This window comes from Salmo salar, chromosome 14, assembly GCF_965601325.2.
Source record: "Salmo salar chromosome 14, fSalSal1, whole genome shotgun sequence".
Lineage (NCBI taxonomy): Eukaryota > Metazoa > Chordata > Actinopteri > Salmoniformes > Salmonidae > Salmo > Salmo salar.
The window spans coordinates 71,877,312-71,902,308 of NC_138304.1; the positions used below are offsets into that span (position 1 = coordinate 71,877,312).

The 24,997-nt window shown below is 41.9% G+C and overlaps 2 protein-coding genes across 2 annotated transcripts; both read left to right on the forward strand.

Moving 5' to 3' along the window:
• The first annotated feature begins 824 nt into the window (after window positions 1–824).
• Window positions 825–21,494, forward strand: LOC106569843 (class I histocompatibility antigen, F10 alpha chain). Its single transcript, XM_045694671.2, has 9 exons — window positions 825–928; window positions 1,288–1,424; window positions 11,591–11,851; window positions 16,118–16,393; window positions 16,737–17,036; window positions 17,258–17,362; window positions 17,658–17,675; window positions 17,938–18,004; window positions 19,660–21,494. Exons 2-8 carry the CDS (start codon window positions 1,367–1,369, stop codon window positions 17,985–17,987), a joined length of 1,068 nt encoding a protein of 355 aa, XP_045550627.1. The 5' UTR covers window positions 825–928; window positions 1,288–1,366; the 3' UTR covers window positions 17,988–18,004; window positions 19,660–21,494.
• Window positions 18,398–20,572, forward strand: LOC100194706 (uncharacterized). Its single transcript, NM_001139757.1, is given in 1 exon segment — window positions 18,398–20,572. A coding segment is annotated over 1 exon segment (291 nt). The 5' UTR covers window positions 18,398–19,008; the 3' UTR covers window positions 19,300–20,572.
• Window positions 21,495–24,997: the final 3,503 nt, after the last annotated feature.

The following is a 24,997-nucleotide window of genomic DNA, read 5'->3' on the forward strand; positions in this document are numbered from 1 at the left end:
GTGGACACCAATGAAGTTGTAGAAACATCTAAAGGATAATCAATGGAAACAGGATGCATCTGAGCTCAATTTCAAGTCTCATAGCAAAGAGTCTGAATACTTATGTAAATTAGGTATTTCTGTTTTTTTTTTGTTTTTTTTATATACATTTGCAAAAAAATCTAAAAAACGGTTTTCCCTTTGATGAGGATTTTTTATTTATTTAATCCATTTTAGAATAAGGCAACATGTAACGAAATGTGGAAAAAGTCAAGGGGTCTGAATACTTTCTGAATGCACATCTTTGCTGTCCAATTTTTTTATTTAACTAGGCAAGTCAGTTATTTAAGAACAAATTCTTATTTACAATGACGAGCCTAGGAACAGTGGGTTAACTGCCTTGTTAGCTCTGGGATTTGATTTAGCAACCTTTCGGTTACTAGGCCAACGTTCTAACCACTAGGCTACTTGCCGCCCCAATTTGCACTTCAGTATTGTTGATTGCATAATTTCAGTCATATATATATATATAATATATATATATATATTATATATGTATATATATATATAGCCTAGTCAATGAAAAATACCAAAGAAAAGGCTTACATTGGTCAATTATAGGCCTCTCATATCGGTAACTGAATGCACTCAACACCTGCAGGGAAATACACTATCTAGTTGTGTTGCAATGGCTAACCAATCAAAGTTAGTTAAAATATCTCAACCCCCAGCTCCAGGCCCAATCAGAATTGCTATCATTTAGGCGACCATTCGTTTCAACCTCTCCTGCTTGGTTTAACCTAGATTTTACTGATGCTTGAGCTGCCTAAATTCTCATTGGCTCAACGACGTTATACAAACGTTTTATATCTTGGTGCGAACTATATTCAGAGTTTCTCAACCCAGAGATGCAACATCACAAGACTTCCGGGAACGCTTGGGGAGCAAAGTAAGTAGACCAGGCCGGGGTTTTGCGTTTGAGAAGTCAATTGGAGAAGTGAACATTTCTTCCTTAGTTGTGAATTTTCTCGAAATCTAAAGGCTCAACCTATATCCGAGACAATTTCTTAAGTATTTGAACATGTTATTACTCTATCTTTGCTAATATTGAAGGAGTGCCGTTGAGTTGACGGCCTGCACGTGCGCAGTTCGGCGCAAGACCATCGTTAGGCCCGATGACGTGTTTCTGCGCAGGAGTTTAACTAGCAAACGTCGCCATGTTATCTCCTACAAATATGATTGGGGATTTCTATTGGAGAAGCAGTTTTAGCTTATCTTCATACTGTGCTGTCTTTGCCATATTTTCAGGTCATTTGTTCAGGACTCCCCAGACGGAAGCATTGGGAGAGACAACAAACATATCGGTTGTTGACAGACCAACTTCAACATGAAGGGTTTTATCCTCATGTTCATGGGAACATGTCACCTTTTTGAGGCATTTGGTGGTAAGTTTAAAGTTTTATGTATTGTAGATTTAGGAAGATATCATTTTTTCGTAGCTGGAATATTTAACTGTTAGTTGTTATAAAGCCTAATAGGCCTATGCATTTATTTGTTATCGTCAAATTAGGCTTTTCTACTTTTACAAACTTTACAAGCTTTTTCTTCCGAATCAATGACAGATAAAACCATTATAATTAAAAATGCGCAATGCAGTAATCGCGACCTTACGCCATTTCCTGGTTTCAAAAATGTGACTAATTTTAAGTTGGGGCAAAACAAGCAAGTAACCTTATAGTGTAGAGAATATTTGTACCATCTAAATCGCTGTGAAATATATTTTCTATAACCAAAAATATTGTACTTTCATCTGTTTGAAACTGGTGTACAACCAAAACCGAAAGTCAATAACGCAAAAACTAATCTTGAGCCTTTAAGCATAGAAATAGCGCACATAGAACATATCTACTGCTTCTTAGGGGGTTTATTTATTATTTTTCGAATTCTGGAGCGTTTAACAATTTAGTTCGGTTCGTTTGGACTGTTGTGAACACTCCGCGCTCGGGTGCTCACCAAACACCGTACGGTGGTTCGCTCCAAAAGGGTGGTCTCTGTCCTTTACCAAGTGAGCCATGCTGCGCTTTATGACTAAATAGAACACAGCTCGGCAGAGGTCCGGACCATTCACAGAAAAGAAACTACACATGGGCAGTTGAATGAGGATAAACGCCATTGAAATATTTACTGACAGCTATTTAAAAGAGCAGCTAGAGAATTTTGTACCTTTTTTTTATTTAACTAGGCAAGTCAGTTAAGAGATCGTATTTACAATGACAGTTTACTGGGGAACAGTGGGTTGACTGCCTTGTTCAGGGGCAGAATGATAGTTTTTTTGTTTTACCTTGTCAGCTCTGGGATTCGAACCAACAACCTTTCGGTCACTGACCCAACCCTCTAATCACTAAGCTGCCTGCCACCCCAACCTAATAATAATTAAAACCCAATTTAATCTATTGCTATTATTAGAACACATTTTGCCCGGGCTGCTGTATGGGACAGTTTGATATTATCATCAGATCATGATTAATTACCTGGTGTATCTTGAATGATGGAAAATGTCCAGGGTTACTATATGATGGAATGAACACATCAGTGCAAGCCTTCTCCGTCTTGTACTAGCATCCCATCTACTGCTGTGATAGTGAACCACCACATTATACACTGCACGCTGTTGGGACAAGCTCTCAGAATGCTCAGTTGGGGTCATTTTTTTGTAGGAAAACCAAATGTGCGCATCTGATCCATGATTGTTGTGGTGTGGGACTCCCTGACAATTCTGTCATTAGACTTGCTTTCAATGAGAATGACAGATCTAAAACACACATTTCTATGAGTTTCGTTAGGTTGACAAAAAGTTATATGTTGCAGCTTTAAATAACAACATTGTTCTGAATCAATATGATTTGTGCAAACTTTTCCCTCTAGGCATTATATGATAATGATGTCTAATATTTTGTCTGCAGGGCCGGCTCCAGGCATAAGCAACAAAAGCGGTCAGTACGGAAGTCAGCTAGGCGAACCGAACAAGTGTCGTGTCTTTGGCTATGCCGGATTAAGTGATATGACATGCTAACTTATAAAATGATTTCTCTGTAATTAATATTACCTGATTAAGCTAATCATGTAAATGTAATTAACTAGAAAGTCGGGGCACCACGGAAGAACGTTTATAGAGCTGTTATCTTCCGAATAAACTCTTAAAATACTTAGTAATATTTTACCTCGATAGCAGTCAATATTAACCCTTGTCTTATTTTCAGTCTCATAATGAAAGTTGTAAATTCTTGGCTATCTTCACGAACCCTGGCTAACAAGTTGAATCAGCAATACAAAATTGGGTTTAATTATTTATTTACTAAATACCTAACTAATCACACAGAATTACAAATGCACAGAATACAATGATGTCATACAGAAAACGTCCCGGTAGACGGAACAGATATGACGGCTGGTTACACAAAGGAAAGGGGGTTGGGCTTGAATGAAAGAGCGGGAAGATTTAGGAACAGAGAAACAGCAGCTATGCTATCGTAAATACATTATCTTATGCATTCTAAATTACCGCCCATTTGGAAAAGGAAAATGCAATAAATATTTACTCTGAGCTGCGCTTCGGTAGATTGGTCGTAGATGCTGGCCGGGTTGGCCAACAGATCTTCCTGTTACTCGGAAGAATGTCTCTGGTGGTCAATTGGATACGTGGTGGTATCTTCGTCCGTCTGTTAGACTGGATCCGTCGTCCGTCCTTTCCTAGCCCACGTAAGCAGCGGCCGCTGCTAACTCAACGGCTAGGAAGTAGCACTTCTGTAGTGAATAAGCTCAAAGTTCATACCAGTTCATACCATAGCTCACGCCGAGGTTGGCTTAGTTGACATGTGTGTCCTTCTAACGTAGAGGCTGCAGACCTCCCGTACTGGAACTACTGGTTATCTTTTCGTCAAAGGATTATATAGTGGAGAGGGGGAGGGAGGTGTTTCATCGTTTATAACCCCTATCGTCTTCACAGGGTTGGGCCACTGATCGAGCAGGGCACTTTCCTTATGAAAACCCAAATCTCTCATTCGGAAGCTAAAATTACATTTCATCTCCTAACAAACATTTTCAATATCAAACATTTCAATTGCATAACAATTCCATGTGACTCTGATAACTAGAGGGTGTATACTTTCTCAGATACAGTTTATGTCGTCCTGTCATCAGTCATAATGTCTCAGATGACAACCGAACTGACATACATACTCATTACGTTCCCAAGCATATTTCCAACTGGTTTTATTAACAAAATATGTGGCACCTTTCCCCATTTGTTTGATGTTCCCAGACTCTCTATATTTAACACAGGCTATTCAAGTCCTTCAGTAGACTCAGAGAGGGGATGGTAGAAAGGTATTTATGGGGGGGGGGGGGGGTCGTAAACCTTACCCACAGGCCAATGTCATGACACAAGTGTGCTGGAGGCAATAAAAGGCCACTTTAAAATGTGCAGTTTTGGCACACAAAACAATGCCCACAGATGTTAGAGAATTTGGCAGTATGTCCAACTGGCCTCACAACCACAGATCATCATGTGTCGTGTGGGGGAGCGGTTTGCTGACCTTGTGAACAGAGTAGAGGTCGACCGATTATGATTTTTAACCGCCGATACCGGTTATTGGAGGACCCAAAAAGCCGATACCGATTTAATCGGCCGATTTATTTCCTCTTTTTTTTTATAATGACAATTACAACAATACTGAATGAACACTTATTTTAACTTAATATAATACATCAATAAAATCAATTTAGCCTCAAATAAATAATGAAACATGTTCAATTTGGTTTAAATAATGCTAAAGAAACTGTTGGAGAAGAAAGTAAAAGTGCAATATGTGCCATGTAAGAAAGCTAATGTTTAAGTGCCTTGCTCAGAACATGGGAACATATGAAAGCTAGTGGTTCCTTTTAACATGAGTCTTCAATATTCCCAGGTAAGAAGTTTTAGGTTGTAATTATTATAGGAATTATAGGACTATTTCTCTCTATATGATTTGTATTTCATATACCTTTGACTATTGGATGTTCTTATAGGCACTTTAGTATTGCCAGTGTAACAGTATAGCTTCCGTCCCTCTCCTCGCTCCTACCTGGGCTCTTACCAGGAACACATCGACAACAGCCACCCTCGAAGCAGCGTTACCCATGCAGAGGAAGGGAAAAAACTAGTCCAAGACTCAGAGCGAGTGACGTTTGAAACGCTATTAGCGCGCACCCCGCTAACTAGCTAGCCATTTCACATCGGTTACACCAGCCTAATCTTGGGAGTTGATAGGCTTGAAGGGGTGGAACGTTCCAACAGGAATCTGTTCCAAAACACGTAAAGTAAAAGGTTGCCAACCAACAACGCATACAAAGTAGCAACGCATACAAACCTAGCTAACTAGCTGCCGAATAGGCATCAACTCACCACGTAGCTTATTCTTAATGTTTGTCCATAGGCAAACAGACATTCGAGGAAAGACATTTTTCTGAATAAATGTGATGAGTGAAAAACCACTCCCTACCCGGTATCTTATTCTGCCGCTATACAACTTTGTATGCGTTGTTTTTTGGAAACCTTGTTATTTACGAAGTTTTTGGAATAGATTCCTGTTGGAACGTTCCACAAATTATACCCACCCAGGTTGAAGTCATAAACAGCGCAATGCTTGAAGCACAGCGAAGGGCTGCTGGCAAAACGCACAAAAGTGCTGTTTGAATGAATGCTTACGAGCCTGCTGCTGCCTACCACCGCTCAGTCAGACTGCTCTATCAAATCATAGACTTAATTATAATATAATAAACACACAGAAATACGAGCCTTGGGTCATTAATATGGTAGAATCTGGAAACTATCATCTCGAAAACAAAAGTTTTTTTCTTTCAGTGACATACGGAACCGTTCCGTATTTGATCTAACTGGTGACTAAGTCTAAATATTCCTGTTAGGCATTGATGTTTATGGTTAGGTACATTGGTGCAACGACAGTACTTTTTTTTTCGCAAATGCGCTTGTTAAATCAACACCCGTTTGTCGAAGTAGGCTGTGATTCAATGAAAATTAACAGGCACCGCATCGATCATATGCAACGCAGGACACGTTAGATAAATACACATGGTTGATGATATTACTAGTTTAACTAGTGATTATGTTAAGATTGATAGTTTTTTATAAGTCTAATGCTAGCTAGCAACTTACCTTTTCTTCTTGCTTCCCTCGCGTTACAGGTAGTCAGCCTGTTAATCCTTGTGGAGTGCAATGTAAGGCAGGTGGTTAGAGCGTTGGACTGGTAACCGAAGGTTGCAAAAACGAATCCCCCCTGAACAAGGCAGTTAACGCCCGTTTCTAGGCCGTCATTGTAAATAAGAATGTGTTCTTAATCTGACTTTCCTAGTTAAATAAAAAAATGCTTATTAAAAAAAAAATCGGCAAATCGGTGGCCAAAAATACCGATTACCGATTGTTATGAAAACTTGAAATCGGCCCCAATTAATCTGCCATTCTGATTAATCGGTCGACCTTGTGAACAGAGTGCCCCATGGGGTTGGTGTAGTTATGGTATGGGCAGACATAAGCTACGGACAACAAACACAATTGCATTTAATTGATAACAATTTGAATACAGAAATACCGTGGCGAGGTCCTGAGGCCCATTGTCATGCCACTCATCCTCCGCCATCACTTCATGTTTCAGCATGTTGGACGTACTGCCAAATTCTGTAGTACAACGTTGGAGGCAGCTTATGGTAGAGAAATTAGAAATAAATGATCTGGCAACATCTCTGGTGGACAGTCCTGCAGTCAGCATACCCATTGGACACTCCCTCAAAGCTTGAGACATCTGTGGCATTGTGTTGTGTGACAAAACTGCACATTTTAATTGGCTTTTTATTGACACTAGCACAAGGTGCACCTGTGTAATGATTAGTGATGCACCGATATGGCATTTTTGGCCGACACTGATATCCAATATTTTCCTTGACAAAAAAAAACTGATCCCGATAACCGATATTTACAATTTTAGCGGCCTTTTAAGCATTCTAGTACAGTTAAATGGTTAACACACGCGCACACAGACGCAGCAGTCTAAGGCACTGCATCTCAGTGCAAGAGGCGTCACTACAGTCCCTGGTTTGAATCCTGGCTGTATCACATCCGGCCGTGATTGGGAGCCCCATAGGGCAGCGCACAATTGGCCCAGCGTCGTCAAATAAGCTTGTTGACCAATCAGGACCTGAATATGACTGCACATCACATAATACTTTGACTCGTTTATAAAAAATTTTACATAGTTATTACACAGTGATTACACTGTCACTCGTGTTTCATATGTCACAACGATTCATCGATACGTGTGCTATGATGCTGGTAAAGTTGTCTCGGGCACCTACAGTGCTGGTCATAAAAAAAAAAAGGAAAAAAAAGAAGCTAGCTAGCTCATGGATGCAAACAATTTTCTTCCCCAAAAACATAGCAAAACGACAATGTCTCAGCCACTAGTGAAAATATTCAGATAGATAAAAAGCAGTTTCAAGAGGTTCCATTTTCAACAACATTTAACATCCAAAAGTGCCCATATTTGCAAAATCAACCATGAGCAAAGACATTCACTATGAAAGTTGCTACAGTACATGTAGGCCATTCATTTTATAGCTTATGCGCACCACTTCGTTCAATTTATCCAATCGGTTATTGTTTTTTTTGCTCAAACCACGAGCAACACCTGTCAAATTCAGACATTTCTCTCAAAACACAGGAATTTTGATTCGCACGGGACTAGTACTATCAGAGGACCTTGGAGTTCACCAAAAAACAGTAGGTTATTCTGGTTGGAATTGTTACTCAAATGCCATGTATAAATTACTGACATGGGAGATTCGGACGCGACTAAAATTACAGATGTGGTGTTTTGTGCACATAATTACATTTACCGACCTCCCCAGTAAAACTAATCCAGTCCGAATATACGTGTGATCAATTGTTGTAGCTTGTATTCTTCAAACCTATACGGATTTCGATACAATTTAAAATCTATTCTAAATTGACTGGTTGTCAGTTCAGAAAAAGTAATATTGGTGTGATAGTTGTGAGGGAACTTTCTGTTAAACCTTACTGATGCTTGTGTACGAGAAAATGTTTCCTTAAGCCTAGTTTCTTAGGCATTAAGGTTGGGATTGTTAAAGAAACTAGATCATATGAGATGGAATTGTGCGTGCATTAGTATAGGCCTGTTGTAACTGTTTTGTGTGTGTAGCATGAGAAGGATGTCCCATTAAGTTCTTGGGACACAGCCAAGAGCTGACAGGTGAGACCAACGGTTTCCTGTTAGTCTGAAGGGAAAGAACTGGTTCTTCTTAATTAGGGTTGGGTAGGTTACTTTCTAAATGTAATCTGTTAGTTACTAGTTACCTGTCCAAAATTGTAATCAGTAACAGAACTTTTGGATTACCCAAACTAAGTAACGTAATCTGATTACATCCAGTTACTTTTAGATTACTTTCCCCTTAAGAGGCATTTGAAGAAGACAACATGTACATCACCAATTGAACGACATCTACTGCAGGGTAAATCAATGTTAAAGTTTACATAGCAGGTCATATATGGAGGTAACATTTTACTTTATGGGTAGGTTATGTAGACTTCTTCTAACCTATTGCTTTCTACTACATATAATATTAAATTATATCTTTACATTATAAATTATATCTTTACATTAAAAACCAGTCTATCAGAATCTTCAAGAATAGGACTTTGAAATATGGAAGTATAAGTTAGCCAAATTGTTTTACTTGAGCATAACCCCAAAATGAAGGACTTATTAGCCAGCCCTACTCTGTTGTTTATGATTTTGTTATCATGGAGGACTGATTGGGCTCATTGATAGCTTAATTGTTTGGTTGTGTTTAATTCAGTGTCATATAAATATTAAATCTATTGTTGGACTGGAACAACCAGTTAGACAACCTGCTGTGTTAACTATCCCATTAAGGTCTTTGTCCTTTGCTGTAATGGTACATTTTCCATCCTCTTATGAATAAAGTTCTCACCAAATTATCATTCGGTTATCATATGAATGTATGATAATCATTGGAGTTTTTTTGGACAATACTGTCCTCCAGGCTATATGGACGTCATTGTACAATTTCATGGTCATGGCTAGAAGGGATCCAGCTTTTATCAAATTAACATCATATTTGACATTTAGTAGCAGATGAGAATTTAGGCTACATGTTAGTAGAATTAGGTTAAGGATAGGAAAAGGGTAAGTCTTAGCTAAAATGCAAAAAAAACAAAACTTTTGATATTAATTTGACAAAATGTGGAGCCCTTTTTGCCAAGGCTCATTTACATAGGCCTAGACTACATGGTTGCGTTCAAGACAATGTTGTTTTTATTGTTGTCAGCCTAGGCTACCATCGTATTAAAGAAGATTCTGCTAATGTCTCCAGTCATATAAAGTGTAGTAGAATTGCATGAAATGTTTATCAAAGGACCGAGGTAAAGACAGTTTCAAGTTGGATATTTGACGGATATTCGCCCTTTCAAACCACTTGAGCCACAGACTCCAAATCAGTGTCATTATGTTGGAAAAATTGTGCACAACATTGCAATGGTCTTATTTTCACGATTTGGACATTAATTCACTTTCCAAAGCTAATAAACATGTGGAAATGTGAGCAGCATTTTATATTCCTAGTTGAGTTAGTTAGGGAGCATAAACAAAGTACAAACTTTTTTTTACATTCGAATTTCAATAGCTCCTTGGTCATGTGACCTACTTGACTCAAAAAAGGTTCAGAATGTCCAGACTACCCTTCTATATTACAGTCCCTTTAGTTTGTCTATTTTCATTTCACATTATTTTACATGAATTTTTCAAAATGTTAAATTTCAATAGCTCCTTGGTCATGTGACCTACTGGACTCAAACAAGGTTCAGAATGTCCACTCAGTGGCCCTACACATTGCACACCCTTTAGTTTGTCCATTATCATCTCACACGTTTTATATGAATTTTTCAAACTTTCTAATTTCAATAGATCCTTGGTCATGTGACCTACTGGACTCAAACAAGATATATCGTGCATCCCTTTGTATTCTGAGTAAATTATCCCTTTGGTATTTAAGATGGTATAATTTGTTTTATTTTTTATAATAAATAATATTTAACCTTTTTACTTAACTAGGCAAATCGGGTTAAGAACAAATTCTTATTTTACAATGACAGCCTACCCCAGTCAAACCCTCCCCTAACCCGGATGACGCTGGGCAACTATGGGACTCCCGAACACAGCCGGTTGTGATACAGCCCGGAGCCCGAGTGGTATAGTGTGTGTTTGAAACAAGAACACTTGTGCTCAGATGGACAAAGAGGTTCAAAGTTATTTGTGCTAAGCATCCAATTTGGTGTTTGCAAATGGCTTTGAATTACTCTACAGTATTTTCACATGTCATACAATTAATTGCAGCTTTCAATCTTTTCAGTGGCATGTTGAAAGATACAGTAGTTGAGTGTTTTAACTTATTTATACTTATCTGTACAAAATATCTTTGGGTAATTGGTTTGACTTGGTTATGTACATTTGGGGCAACAGCCATTCAGGGGAATGGATATTTACAAAATGTTCAGATAGAAATGTATTGTGTAGATCAAATATGACTGCCAGATAGATTGGAATAGTATAGAATGAATAGACCACACAATCTCCTATCTTCAACATGCAGTTCCAGATACAGCCCTGTCATTAGTTGAAGAGATTCCCTTAAAACACTCCACTTTGATACAACTATGACTTTTTCATAGCATGTTAGGATAATACATATAGCAGGTTAGAACCTGGATGGCAGGGAGCTCGGCCCCAGTGATGTACTGATGACCAGCCTTTCAAAGCACTTCATGATTACAGATGTGAGTGCTACGGGACAGTAGTCATTTAGGCAGCTTAAAGCATGTTGGGATTCCTCACTGGGACAAGGAGAGGTTGAAAATGTCAGTGAAGACACTTGCCAGCTGGCCTGCGCATGCTCTGAGAATGTACCTTTGTATTCCGTCTGGCCCAGCGGCCTTGCGAGTGTAAACCTGTTTAAAAGTCTTTTCTCACATCGGCCTATAGCTTGTTCAGTAACAACACTGGGTTGCTACTGACATATTCAGGAAAGAGGCTAAACAGTCAATTCTGCCACCTTTTGAGAAACAGAATTGACCATTTACCTTCCTCTCTGAATATGATGTCAGCATCACCCCAGAGGACTGTGAACAATGACAGGTTTTGACCCTGGACTCTACAGTATTATTCCAACAAAAATCAAGAAAATTGGTTCTCCATGTCTGATACACAAAATGTGTAATATCTAGGGGTTACATGTTGTCTTAGAAACTTTCCTTATAAATGTCATCCTGCAGTTGAACAAAAACACCTATTTTGATAAAAAGTGAAATTGTTCAAAGTAATATTTAATAAACAACCAGTTTATTGATCAGTAGTGTGGAGAAACTAGAAAGTGAATATAGAGAAAATGTAAACCTCTGTCTAGTCTACATGACTTAGAAAAACAATTATCTGTTCAGAATTAACATTTACTTTCTTTCCTCTAGTGACTCACTCCCTGAAGTATTTCTACACCGCATCCTCTGGAGTTCCCAACTTCCCAGAGTTTATGGTTGTGGGGATGGTGGATGGTGTTCAGATGGTTCACTATGACAGCAACAGCCAGAGAATGGTGCCCGAACAGGACTGGATGAACAAGCAGACAGAAGCAGAGTACTGGGAGAGGGAGACAGGGATTGCCTTTGATTCCCAGCAGGTTTTCAAAGACGACGTCAATATTCTAAAGCAGCGTTTTAACCAAAGTGGAGGTAAGTCCTTCATCTTTACCTCATCTGATTCATTGTTTGTGTAAACTGTCAAAATCCCTTATTCTAGGAGACAAGAATTAATCAGGATTAGAGAAGTGATCACTAAAGTTACAGATCTAGAATATCCAGGATGTACAGATCTGTCCCTACTTCCTGTTTCTGTTTCCTTCACACACTTACCCCACAGCATCATTATCTGATTTCAGTGTTAGAAAGCATCTAACATGGCCTCCTTTGTTTCTCTGCTTATGTTTACTGTATGTATGGTCCCACTCCTGGACACCAGCACAGCATTCATTTTAAAACTACTGTGTGCTGTTTTAAGTGTGTGAAGGACAGATGATGACCAAACCACTACTGTAAATGGAATAAAACTATGAGCATCTTTATGGATGTATAGTATGTCATTGTTAAGGTCAGTCTCCAATTACCTGAATGGCAGGTTGGTGAAAGTCAGATCTCTGCTTGGAATACATTTGCATGTTTAATTTGTCAGTCAGTCCCTCTAGTCTGCTCTGTGGAGCTTTCAGTGTGTGTGTGTGTTATCCACACTGCCCAGCTTTGTGCTCCCCCTCTGTCCCCCACAGTAGAGCTGTAGTCTCCTCAGTCTCTCTGATCTGATTGGACAGTAGAGAGAAGCAGAGGAGCAGAACATGATGATAGTGATGATGATGATGATGATGTGTTTGGTCTTCTCTGCTCTAATGGACCAAAGCTCCCAGTGACTCCCTGTGGACTCTGCTGTTGGAGCTGATCAGGCCTCTCAGGGGAACTCTACACACACACCTGTCACCCTCAGGATCTGGGGAACACACACACCTGTCACCCTCAGGATCTGGGGAACACACACAACTGTCACCCTCAGGATCTGGGGAACACACACACCTGTCACCCTCAGGATCTGGGGAACACACACACACCTGTCACCCTCAGGATCTGGGGAACACACACACACACACCTGTCACCCTCAGGATCTGGGGAACACACACACCTGTCACCCTCAGGATCTGGGGAACACACACACCTGTCACCCTCAGGATCTGGGGAACACACACACCTGTCACCCTCAGGATCTGGGGAACACACACACCTGTCACCCTCAGGATCTGGGGAACACACACACCTGTCACCCTCAGGATCTGGGGAACACACACACCTGTCACCCTCAGGATCTGGGGAACACACACACACACACACCTGTCACCCTCAGGATCTGGGGAACACACACACACACACACCTGTCACCCTCAGGATCTGGGGAACACACACACACACACACCTGTCACCCTCAGGATCTGGGGAACACACACACACACACACCTGTCACCCTCAGGATCTGGGGAACACACACACACACACACCTGTCACCCTCAGGATCTGGGGAACACACACACACACACACCTGTCACCCTCAGGATCTGGGGAACACACACACACACACACCTGTCACCCTCAGGATCTGGGGAACACACACACACACACACACACCTGTCACCCTCAGGATCTGGGGAACACACACACACCTGTCACCCTCAGGATCTGGGGAACACACACACACCTGTCACCCTCAGGATCTGGGGAACACACACACACCTGTCACCCTCAGGATCTGGGGAACACACACACACACCTGTCACCCTCAGGATCTGGGGAACACACACACACACACCTGTCACCCTCAGGATCTGGGGAACACACACACACACACCTGTCACCCTCAGGATCTGGGGAACACACACACACACACCTGTCACCCTCAGGATCTGGGGAACACACACACACACACACACCTGTCACCCTCAGGATCTGGGGAACACACACACACACACACCTGTCACCCTCAGGATCTGGGGAACACACACACGCACACCTGTCACCCTCAGGATCTGGGGAACACACACACACGCACACCTGTCACCCTCAGGATCTGGGGAACACACACACACACACACACACACACCTGTCACCCTCAGGATCTGGGGAACACACACACACGCACACCTGTCACCCTCAGGATCTGGGGAACACACACACACACACACACCTGTCACCCTCAGGATCTGGGGAACACACACACACACACACACACACACCTGTCACCCTCAGGATCTGGGGAACACACACACACACACACACACACACCTGTCACCCTCAGGATCTGGGGAACACACACACACACACACACACCTGTCACCCTCAGGATCTGGGGAACACACACACACACACACACACCTGTCACCCTCAGGATCTGGGGAACACACACACACACACACACACCTGTCACCCTCAGGATCTGGGGAACACACACACACACACACACACCTGTCACCCTCAGGATCTGGGGAACACACACACACACACACACACACCTGTCACCCTCAGGATCTGGGGAACACACACACACACACACACACCTGTCACCCTCAGGATCTGGGGAACACACACACACACACACACACACCTGTCACCCTCAGGATCTGGGGAACACACACACACACACACACCTGTCACCCTCAGGATCTGGGGAACACACACACACACACACCTGTCACCCTCAGGATCTGGGGAACACACACACACACACACACCTGTCACCCTCAGGATCTGGGGAACACACACACACACACACACACCTGTCACCCTCAGGATCTGGGGAACACACACACACACACACCTGTCACCCTCAGGATCTGGGGAACACACACACACACACACACACCTGTCACCCTCAGGATCTGGGGAACACACACACACACACACACACACACACCTGTCACCCTCAGGATCTGGGGAACACACACACACACACACACACACCTGTCACCCTCAGGATCTGGGGAACACACACACACACACACACACACACACACACACCTGTCACCCTCAGGATCTGGGGAACACACACACACACACACACACACCTGTCACCCTCAGGATCTGGGGAACACACACACACACACACACACACCTGTCACCCTCAGGATCTGGGGAACACACACACACACACACACACACACCTGTCACCCTCAGGATCTGGGGAACACACACACACACACCTGTCACCCTCAGGATCTGGGGAACACACACACACACACACACACACACACACCTGTCACCCTCAGGATCTGGGGAACACACACACACACACACACACCTGTCACCCTCAGGATCTGGGGAACACACACACACACACACACACACACACACACACACACACACACACACACACACACCTGTCACCCTCAGGATCTGGGGAACACACACACACACACACACACCTGTCACCCTCAGGATCTGGGGAACACACACACACACACACACACACACACACACACACACACACACACCTGTCACCCTCAGGATCTGGGGAACACACACACACACACACACACACCTGTCACCCTCAGGATCTGGGGAACACACACACACACACACACACACCTGTCACCCTCAGGATCTGGGGAACACACACACACACACACACCTGTCACCCTCAGGATCTGGGGAACACACACACACACACACACACACCTGTCACCCTCAGGATCTGGGGAACACACACACACACACACACACACACCTGTCACCCTCAGGATCTGGGGAACACACACACACACACACACCTGTCACCCTCAGGATCTGGGGAACACACACACACACACCTGTCACCCTCAGGATCTGGGGAACACACACACCTGTCACCCTCAGGATCTGGGGAACACACACACACACACACACACACACCTGTCACCCTCAGGATCTGGGGAACACACACACAGCTCCAGCATGCTAACGTTATTGAGAGATAATCTTCCTCATGTTAGTCTCTCCATCTCTCTCCTGTTGTTCCTGACTGAACAGAGGATCCTCTCACTTCCTCTATCTCTGACATCATCACTAGAGGACAGTCTTCATTTATCAACAGTGTTTTATTCATTTACACACCTCACTGAAAACTACAGTTCTACACAACATCCATTTGTTAGAATAACACTAGTGTACTGAACATAATGTGTATCTTCAACACAGTAGATAGAACCAAGCCAACATCAGCTGGTATAGAATAGATCCACACTCTGAGTCTCCTCATCACCTCTCTGTCTCTGTGGTGAAGGTGTGACATCATCATCACACTGTAGAGGTCTGAGCTGATCTGTTTTATTCCAGTCTGGTTGAACAACTAATACATGATGATAGAGATCCCACTGGCAGACTGAATCTGGAGAACAGATTACACCGTGTTGCTGACTCTCTCTCTCTTTCAGGAGTCCACGTTCTCCAGTACATATATGGCTGCTCATGGGATGATGAGACTGAACAGAGAGATGGTTTTGGGCAGCTGGGTTATAATGGGGAGGATTTCCTAGTGTACGACATGAATACATTAACTTGGAAAGCTCTTAAACAGCAAGCTGATGTCATGCGGGATAAGTGGAACCGTGACATCAGTAGACTGGTATTCTGGAAGACCTACTTCTCCCAGACCTGCATTGAGTGCCTGAAGAAGCAGGTGGTCAATGGGAAGAGCACTCTGAGGACAGGTAAACATTCAGAAATGTCACTTTCATTTGTCCTTTTATATATGCAACACTTGAAATCTATCTTTTGATTTGTGAATTCAGTCCAGTACTACATAATTATAGATGTGTCACTTAGGAACATTGAGAGATTCTGGAACAACAGTGAAATATGTCTGGTTAATGATCCAGAATGCACCATATTGGTGTGACATCATCTATACCACCAACATCCTTTATCTTTACTGATTCTGTGTAATCTACAGAAATCACCATCATTTATGGTATAATTTGGATAAATGTAGATGCTTTTAGTCTGCGCTCATTTCAAAATAACACCGATGAAATGTCTGAACTCTCTCTCCAGTCCCTCCCTCAGTGTCTTTGCTCCAGAAGACCCCCTCTTCTCCAGTGACCTGCCACGCTACAGGTTTCTACCCCAGTGGAGTCATGGTGTTCTGGCAGAAAGATGGACAAGAACAGCATGAAGATGTGGAGCATGGAGAGATTCTCCACAACGATGATGGAACCTTCCAGAAAAGCACCCACCTCAGAGTGACGCCTGAGGAGTGGAAGAACAACAAGTATCAGTGTGTTGTTCAGGTCACTGGTATCAAGGAGGACTTCATCAAGGTTCTGACTGAGTCTGAGATCCAGACCAACTGGGGTAAGAGGGAGATAGAGTTAAATATACACTATAGCCAACCCTCCTACTGAATGTGCCCAATAATCCTCATTTCAGTTCACTCATCTGCTCAGTAAAGCTACCTTTCTGACTGCATGTTCTCATTGACCTTTTTACATGTAGGGGAATGCTGCTTGGATTTCATTTGAGATGGAAATGTGTTATGTTGCACTAGTCTGAATGTTCTGTTCTGATGATTACAGGTGACCCAGCCCCCATCATTGTCCCCATCATTGGAGGGGTGGTAGCTCTCCTCCTGGTCGTTGTTGTTGTTGGGGTCGTCATTTGGAAGAAGAAGAGTAAGAAAGGTGAATGAGGAAAGAAGGAAAGATATTATCAGCAGGGATTTAATTAGTAGTTTAGAAGTAGTAGTCAGGTCATAGTACTGGTTTAAAAGCAATAGTATAGTGGTGATGGTAGAAGTACAGTATGTTTGATTTTAATCTGATTCATGTAAATAAAGGATCTTGTTGTCACGTAGGCTTTATGTCAAGTCTGCAGTAGGAATACAGGATTTGGAATACTCTCAAACATATTCTCTTGTTGTATTCAAACAAAGCAAGCTATCAGTCAGTAATAACTTCATGTTTATATCCGTTTCAGGGTTTGTTCCAGCCAGCAGTAAGTGCCTCAGTTCATATTGTTCGCTATTCTGAAAATATCACATTTTTGTTTTGTGTTTGACTGTATCCATTTTAGAGTGTGGTTGTCTCTTTTCCTTGTAGATTGTGATGCTGGTTCAAACTTGGATGTTAATTGTTGTAGCTACTTAGTTAATATGGAAGGTTTTATTTACTGTGAACCATTCATTAGGAACTTGGTAATGAACCTGAACTCATGGGTTGTTGTTTTTCCTATCATTGGGGTTTTATTTCTGTTTTAGCTAACGACACTGACTCTGTGTACTCTGGGAAAGATCTCCTGAAGACTTGAGTCCTCTCTGCACTTCTGTAAGTAACATCAGATTAAGTCACTTAAGGTGTCCTCATGTCAATGAGCAAACTAGAGAAACAACCACTACCACACTGCTACTGGTTGGAATGTGTTTACAGTGGCAAGAAAAAGTATGTGAACCCTTTAGAAATACCTGGATTTCTGCATAAATTGATCATAAAATGTAATCTGGTCTTCATCTAGGTCATAACAATAGACAGTCTGCTTAACCTAATAACACACAAACAATTATGTTTTCATGTCTTTTATTGAACACACAGTGTAAACATTCACAGTGCAGGGTGGGAAAAGTATGTGAACCCTTGGATTTAATAACTGGTTGACCCTCCTTTGGCAACAATAACCTCAACCAAACGTTTTCTGTAGTTACAGATCAGACCTGCACAACGGTCAGGAGGATTTTGGACCATTCCTCTTTACAAAACTGTTTTAGTTCAGCAATACTCTTGGGATGTCTGGTGTGAACTGCTCTCTTGAGGTCATATGCCACAGCATCTCAATCGGGTTAAGGTCAGGACTCTGACTGGGCCACTCCAGAAGGCGTATTTTCTTCTGAAGCCATTCTGTTGTTGATTTACTTTTGTGTTTTGGGTCGTTGTCTTGTTGCATCACCCAACTTCTGTTGAGCTTCAATTGGCAGACAGACAGCCTAACATTCTCCTGCAAAATATCTTGATAAACTTGAATTCGTTTTTCCGTCGACGATAGCAAGCTGTCCAGGCCCTGAGGCAGCAAGCAGCCCCATACTTTAGTTGGGATGAGGTTTTGTCTTTTTTTTCTCCACACAGTGTTGAGATGTTTGGAAGGAACACACAACTGTAGTTTCATCTGTCCACAGAATATTTTGCCAGTAGTGCTGTGGAACATCCAGGTACACTTTTGCGAACTTCAGATATACAGCAATGTTTTTGTTTTGGACAGCAGTGGCTTCTACCGTGGTCTCCTCCCATGAACACCACTCTTGTTTAGTGTTTCACGTATCGTAGACTCGTCAACAGAGATGTTCGCATCTTCCAGATATTTTTGTAAGTCTTTAGCTGGCACTAGGATTCTTCTTAACCTCATTGAGCATTCTGCGCTGTGCTCTTGCAGTCATCTTTGCAAGACGGCCACTCCTAGAGAGAGTAGCAACAGCGTTGAACTTTCTCCATTTATAGACAATTTGTCTTACCGTGGACTTATGAACTTTTGTAACCCTTTCCAGCTTTATGCAAGTCAACAATTCTTAATCTTAGGTCTTCTGCGATCTCTTGTTGGAAGCATGGTTCACATCAGGCAATGCTTCTTGTGATTAGCAAACTCAAAGTTAGAGTTTTTTTTATAGGGCAAGGCAACTCTAACTAACAGTCTCATTGATTGGACTCCAGGTTAGCTGACTCCAATTAGCTTTTGGAGAAGTCATTAGCCTAGGGGTTCCGCATACTTGTCCAACCTACACTGTGAATGTTTAAATGATGTATTCAATATAGACAAGAAAAATACAATAATTTGTGTGTTATTAGTTTAAGCACACTGTTTGTCTATTGTTGTGACTTAGATGAAGATCAGATCAAATTTGATCTATTTATGCAGAAATACAGGTCATTCCAAAGGGTTCACATACTTTTTCTTGCCACTGTATGTGTAACCTCTCTCTTCTCATGTGTTTTAGGAAGCCGCTGAAGAGGACAGCAACGAAATAACAACAACAAATGCTGAACTTCTCATAAACGTATACTTACACACATCAGCCATACACACTCCATATATATTGAACAAAAATATAAATACCACCATTTCAAAGATTTTGCTGAATTACAGTTCATGTAAGGAAATTGGTCAATTTGAAATAAATTATTTAGGGCCTAATCTATATATTTCACATGACTGGGAAGGGGTGAGCCTGGGAGGGCATAGAACCACCCACTGGGGAGCCAGGCCCAGCCAATCAGAATTACTTTTTTATTACTTTATTACAGAACAAAAAGTCTTTCCACTAATGGGTGTAAACAAATTTAGCACAACATTTGAGAGAAATATGCTTTTTGTGCTTATGGAACATTTCTGGGATCTTTTATTTCCGCTCATGAAACAGGGAGCCAGCACTTTACATGTTATGTTCATATTTTTGTTCAGTATATAGAAAAATGTAAAAAAAAATCTGGTTTCAAAAATATTCTTCGATGAACAGTTTTACTTTCATTTAATCCTTGGTTTGGCTTTTTAAAATTTATGCTGTACTGTCATTTTTTTTTTAAATTATAAAATGTTATAATGCCACTGTGTGACAGACTTATCTCAGTCTTACAGTTATAATCAATGGAACACCATGAAAATGTGTTTCTGGAAAGGATTAGGTTGTTGTGAGATGTTAAATTAAGATTTGAACTTCTGTTATTCTAACTGAAGCCACCAAAACAATCACATTTTAAAATATATGAATTTAAACTGGAAAAACTCTATTTTGTTTGACTGTGTAGTGTAGCAGCACAGGTGGTGTTATAACTTTGTTTACACTAACTTGTTTAATTGCATGGCTATAAACCAGACAAGGCCTGTCTATATGTTCCGTTTGTAAAAAAAAATGAAAAAAATGTTTTCAGAAAGATATTTTCTAAACAGCAAAGGAGTTGAAGTGAAACAATTTGGTTGTATATGGGCTTAAGAAATAATAATGTACTATTTCAATGACAGACTGACCAGGTGAAAGCTATCATCCCTTATTGATGTCACCTGTTAAATCCACTTGAATCAGTGTAGATGAAGGGGAGGAGACATGTTAAAGAGGGATTTTTAGACGTGGATTATTGAGAGAGAGTGAACGGGCAACAGTGTTAAGTGCCTTTGAACGGGGTATGGTAGTAGATGCCAGGCGCACTGGTTAGTGAGTCAAGAACTACAATGATGCTGGGTTTTTCATGCTCAACAGTTTCCCTTGTGTATCAGGAAGGGTCCACCACCCAAAGGACGTCCAGGCAACTGGACACAACTGTTGGACGCGTTGGAGTCAACACGGGCCAGCATCCCTGTGGAACGCTTTCGATACCTTGTAGAGTCCATGCCCCGACGAATTGAGGCTGTTCTGAGGGCAAAGGGTGTGCAACTCAATATTCGGAAGGAATATATTTTGATGACCTGTGAAGTTGATGGGGCGACAGGTCGTCTAGTGGTTAAGAGCTTTGGGCAAGTAACCAAAAGGTTGCTGGTTTGAATCCCAGCCTTAAGTATTTTTAACACTGCAACTGCAGTCGACTGGTATTTTGGATGCAGTAATTGCAGAACAGTTGAACTGCACTTATATTGCACTGTGACTGCAGTTACACTGCATTTTGTATTTTTTTTAAAGTATACTGCAGTTATTCTGCACTCTTGACTGCAGAGCTGACTAGGTGACAAATCTGCCGTTGTGTCTTTTGAGCAAGGCACTTAACCCTAATTGCTTTTGAGAGTGTCTAGTAAATAACATGTAAATGTTTGAATAAAAGGTTTCTTCAATTAGGGGGATAATCTCTGCACTGTCTCTTTTGTCCTCTAAACGTAATTATATATAGAGACTAGAATAAATCATGTTCAGTATCGTTACCTGTCTGGAGGTCCACAGCACTGCTTGTTTTCATTCTCTTCTAATCAGGACTGATTCAGACCAGTTAAAAACAGGTGAGTGAACTCTGGCCAATGAATCGATGATACTTATTGATCAATAAACAGCCAGGCAGAAAATAGTACTAGCAGTACTTGGGCCCTCTAGGGCTGAAATGAACATTGCTATCAAAACCTGAATCCTGCCTGGCAACTGATTACATATATGTTAGGCTACTGTTGATGCTGAAGACTATTTTATGGAATGTAGTTTCTGTAAGGGATGTAATTATACACTGCTCAAAAATAAAGGGAACACTTAAACAGCACAATGTAACTCCAAGACAATCACACTTCTGTGAAATCAAACTGTCCACTTAGGAAGCAACACTGATAGACAATACATTTCACATGCTGTTGTGCAAATGGAATAGACAACAGGTGGAAATTATAGGCAATTAGCAAGACACCCCCAATAAAGGAGTGGTTCTGCAGGTGGGGACCACAGACCACTTCTCAGTTCCTATGCTTCCTGGCTGATGTTTTGGTCACTTTTGAATGCTGGCGGTGCTTTCACTCTAGTGGTAGCATGAGACGGAGTCTACAACCCACACAAGTGGCTCAGGTATTGCAGCTCATCCAGGATGGCACATCAATGCGAGCTGTGGCAAGAAGGTTTGCTGTGTCTGTCAGCGTAGTGTCCAGAGCATGGAGGCGCTACCAGGAGACAGGCCAGTACATCAGGAGACGTGGAGGAGGCCGTAGGAGGGCAACAACCCAGCAGCAGGACTGCTACCTCCGCCTTTGTGCAAGGAGGAGCAGGAGGAGCACTGCCAGAGCCCTGCAAAATGACCTCCAGCAGGCCACAAATGTGCATGTGTCTGCTCAAACGGTCAGAAACAGACTCCATGAGGGTGGTATGATGGCCCGACGTCCACAGGTGGGGGTTGTGCTTACAGCCCAACACCCTGCAGGACGTTTGGCATTTGCCAGAGAACACCAAGATTGGCAAATTCGCCACTGGCGCCCTGTGCTCTTCACAGATGAAAGCAGGTTCACACTGAGCACGTGACAGATATGACAGTGTCTGGAGACGCCGTGGAGAACGTTCTGCTGCCTGCAACATCCTCCAGCATGACCGGTTTGGCGGTGGGTCAGTCATGGTGTGGGGTGGCATTTCTTTGGGGGGCTGCACAGCCCTCCATGTGCTCGCCAGAGGTAGCCTGACTGCCATTAGGTACCGAGATGAGATCCTCAGACCCCTTGTGAGACCATATGCTGGTGCAGTTGGCCCTGGGTTCCTCCTAATGCAAGACAATGCTAGACCTCATGTGGCTGGAGTGTGTCAGCAGTTCCTGCAAGAGGAAGGCATTGATGCTATGGACTGGCCCGCCCGTTCCCCAGACCTGAATCCAATTGAGCACATCTGGGACATCATGTCTCGCTCCATCCACCAACGCCACGTTGCACCACAGACTGTCCAGGAGTTGGCGGATGCTTTAGTCCAGGTCTGGGAGGAGATCCCTCAGGAGACCATCCGCCACCTCATCAGGAGCATGCCCAGGCGTTGTAGGGAGGTCATACAGGCACGTGGAGGCCACACACACTACTGAGCCTCATTTTGACTTGTTTTAAGGACATTACATCAAAGTTGGATCAGCCTGTAGTGTGGTTTTCCACTTTAATTTTGAGTGTGACTCCAAATCCAGACCTCCATGGGTTGATAAATTGGATTTCCATTGATTATTTTGGTGTGATTTTGATGTCAGCACATTCAACTATGTAAAGAAAAAAGTATTTAATAAGATTATTTCTTTCATTCAGATCTAGGATGTGTTGTTTAAGTGTTCCCTTTATTTTTTTGAGCAGTATATTTTATAATAACCCACTGGGAACTGTAGACTACTCCCCATGTAACTACTGCCACACTATTCATATCCACAGTTACTCATTTATCAAGCTGAGAAAATGAACATATGGGAGAAATAGGCTTCAGGTCTTATGGCAAATTCATTCAAATAATTGAGGTGTCTGTGTAGTCTTGGTAGGTGGATATACATGTAAACAGGGCAGAAAAGTGACAGCAGGAATAAACTGAATAAATACTAATGGTAATATATACATATCAACAGGAGTAATAGTGACCAGTAACAGGATAAATAGATACTAATGGTAATGTCAATCAATAATCAATGAACAGCTGTGTAGTGGTAATAATACATGTAATCAATAATTATTTTAGCAGTGTAGGTGTGAGGGGGAGCAGTAGTTGTTAGCCATTTAACAGTCTTATGGCCAGTGGATAAAAGCTGTTTAGGAGTCTGTTGGCCTGAGCCTTGATTCACAGGTATCATCTGCTGCCAGATGGAAGCATTGAGAACAGTCTGTGTCTCTGATGGCTGGAATCTTTAGCAATTTTTTAGGCCTTTCTCAGACACTGGCATGTACGTCCTGGAACGCTGGGCCGTCCGCACCACCCTCTGTATGGACTTACGGTCTAGTGTGGAGCAGTTGCCATACCAGATGGTGATACAACCAGTCAGGATGCTTTCCATGGAGCAGCTGTAAAACTACCTAAGGTTCAAAGTGGCCATGCCAATCGTTTTAGCCTCCTGACGGAGAACAGGCACTGCAGTGCCTTCTTCACGACTGCTGGTGTGAGAATACCAAGTTAATTCCTCAGTGATGTGGACACGAGGACCTTGAAGCTGATGAGCCTATATATATACACATACTGTAAGTCCAGGGAATTTCTATAAATACAACATAATTTCTGATGAAAACAATTATATTCCAATTGAATTGTGTCTTACCCTCAAATGTACCATTAGAATAAATAGGAAGCAATGACGGGGTTCAATCTTTAATTACACTGGGTCAATTAACCCAGTACAACCACTAATTACACAACACACAATGATCTGTGTCTACATATACACACGGTCATGTACACAAATCCTTTGTGTTCCTCTAGAGATTAATTCTCAAACAGACAGTGTTTTAATTTGTCAATATTTGAATCGGTCTCATATTAAAATATCCTTTGTCAGATGATTAATTGTCAACTGCTGTCAGACATTCAATATCTTCTTTCAGGATATACTGTACATGCTGCTGTCATGTTATTTCAGGATATACTGTACATGCTGCTGTCATCTTATTTCAGGATATACTGTACATGCTGCTGTCATGTTATTTCAGGATATACTGTACATGCTGCTGTCATCTTATTTCAGGATATACTGTACATGCTGCTGTCATGTTATTTCAGGATATACTGTACATGCTGCTGTCATGTTATTTCAGGATATACTGTACATGCTGCTGTCATGTTATTTCAGGATATACTGTACATGCTGCTGTCATCTTATTTCAGGATATACTGTACATGCTGCTGTCATGTTATTTCAGGATATACTGTACATGCTGCT

Bases quoted from the DNA above. Each gene is read 5' to 3' on its own strand.
- LOC106569843 (XM_045694671.2), top strand. From the start codon at position 1,367: ATGAAGGGTTTTATCCTCATGTTCATGGGAACATGTCACCTTTTTGAG. The intron at 1,425-11,590 runs GTAAGTTTAAAG...TCTTTCCTCTAG, and splicing joins CCTTTTTGAGGCATTTGGTG to TGACTCACTCCCTGAAGTAT. The intron at 17,037-17,257 runs GTAAGAGGGAGA...TGATGATTACAG, and splicing joins TGAGATCCAGACCAACTGGG to GTGACCCAGCCCCCATCATT.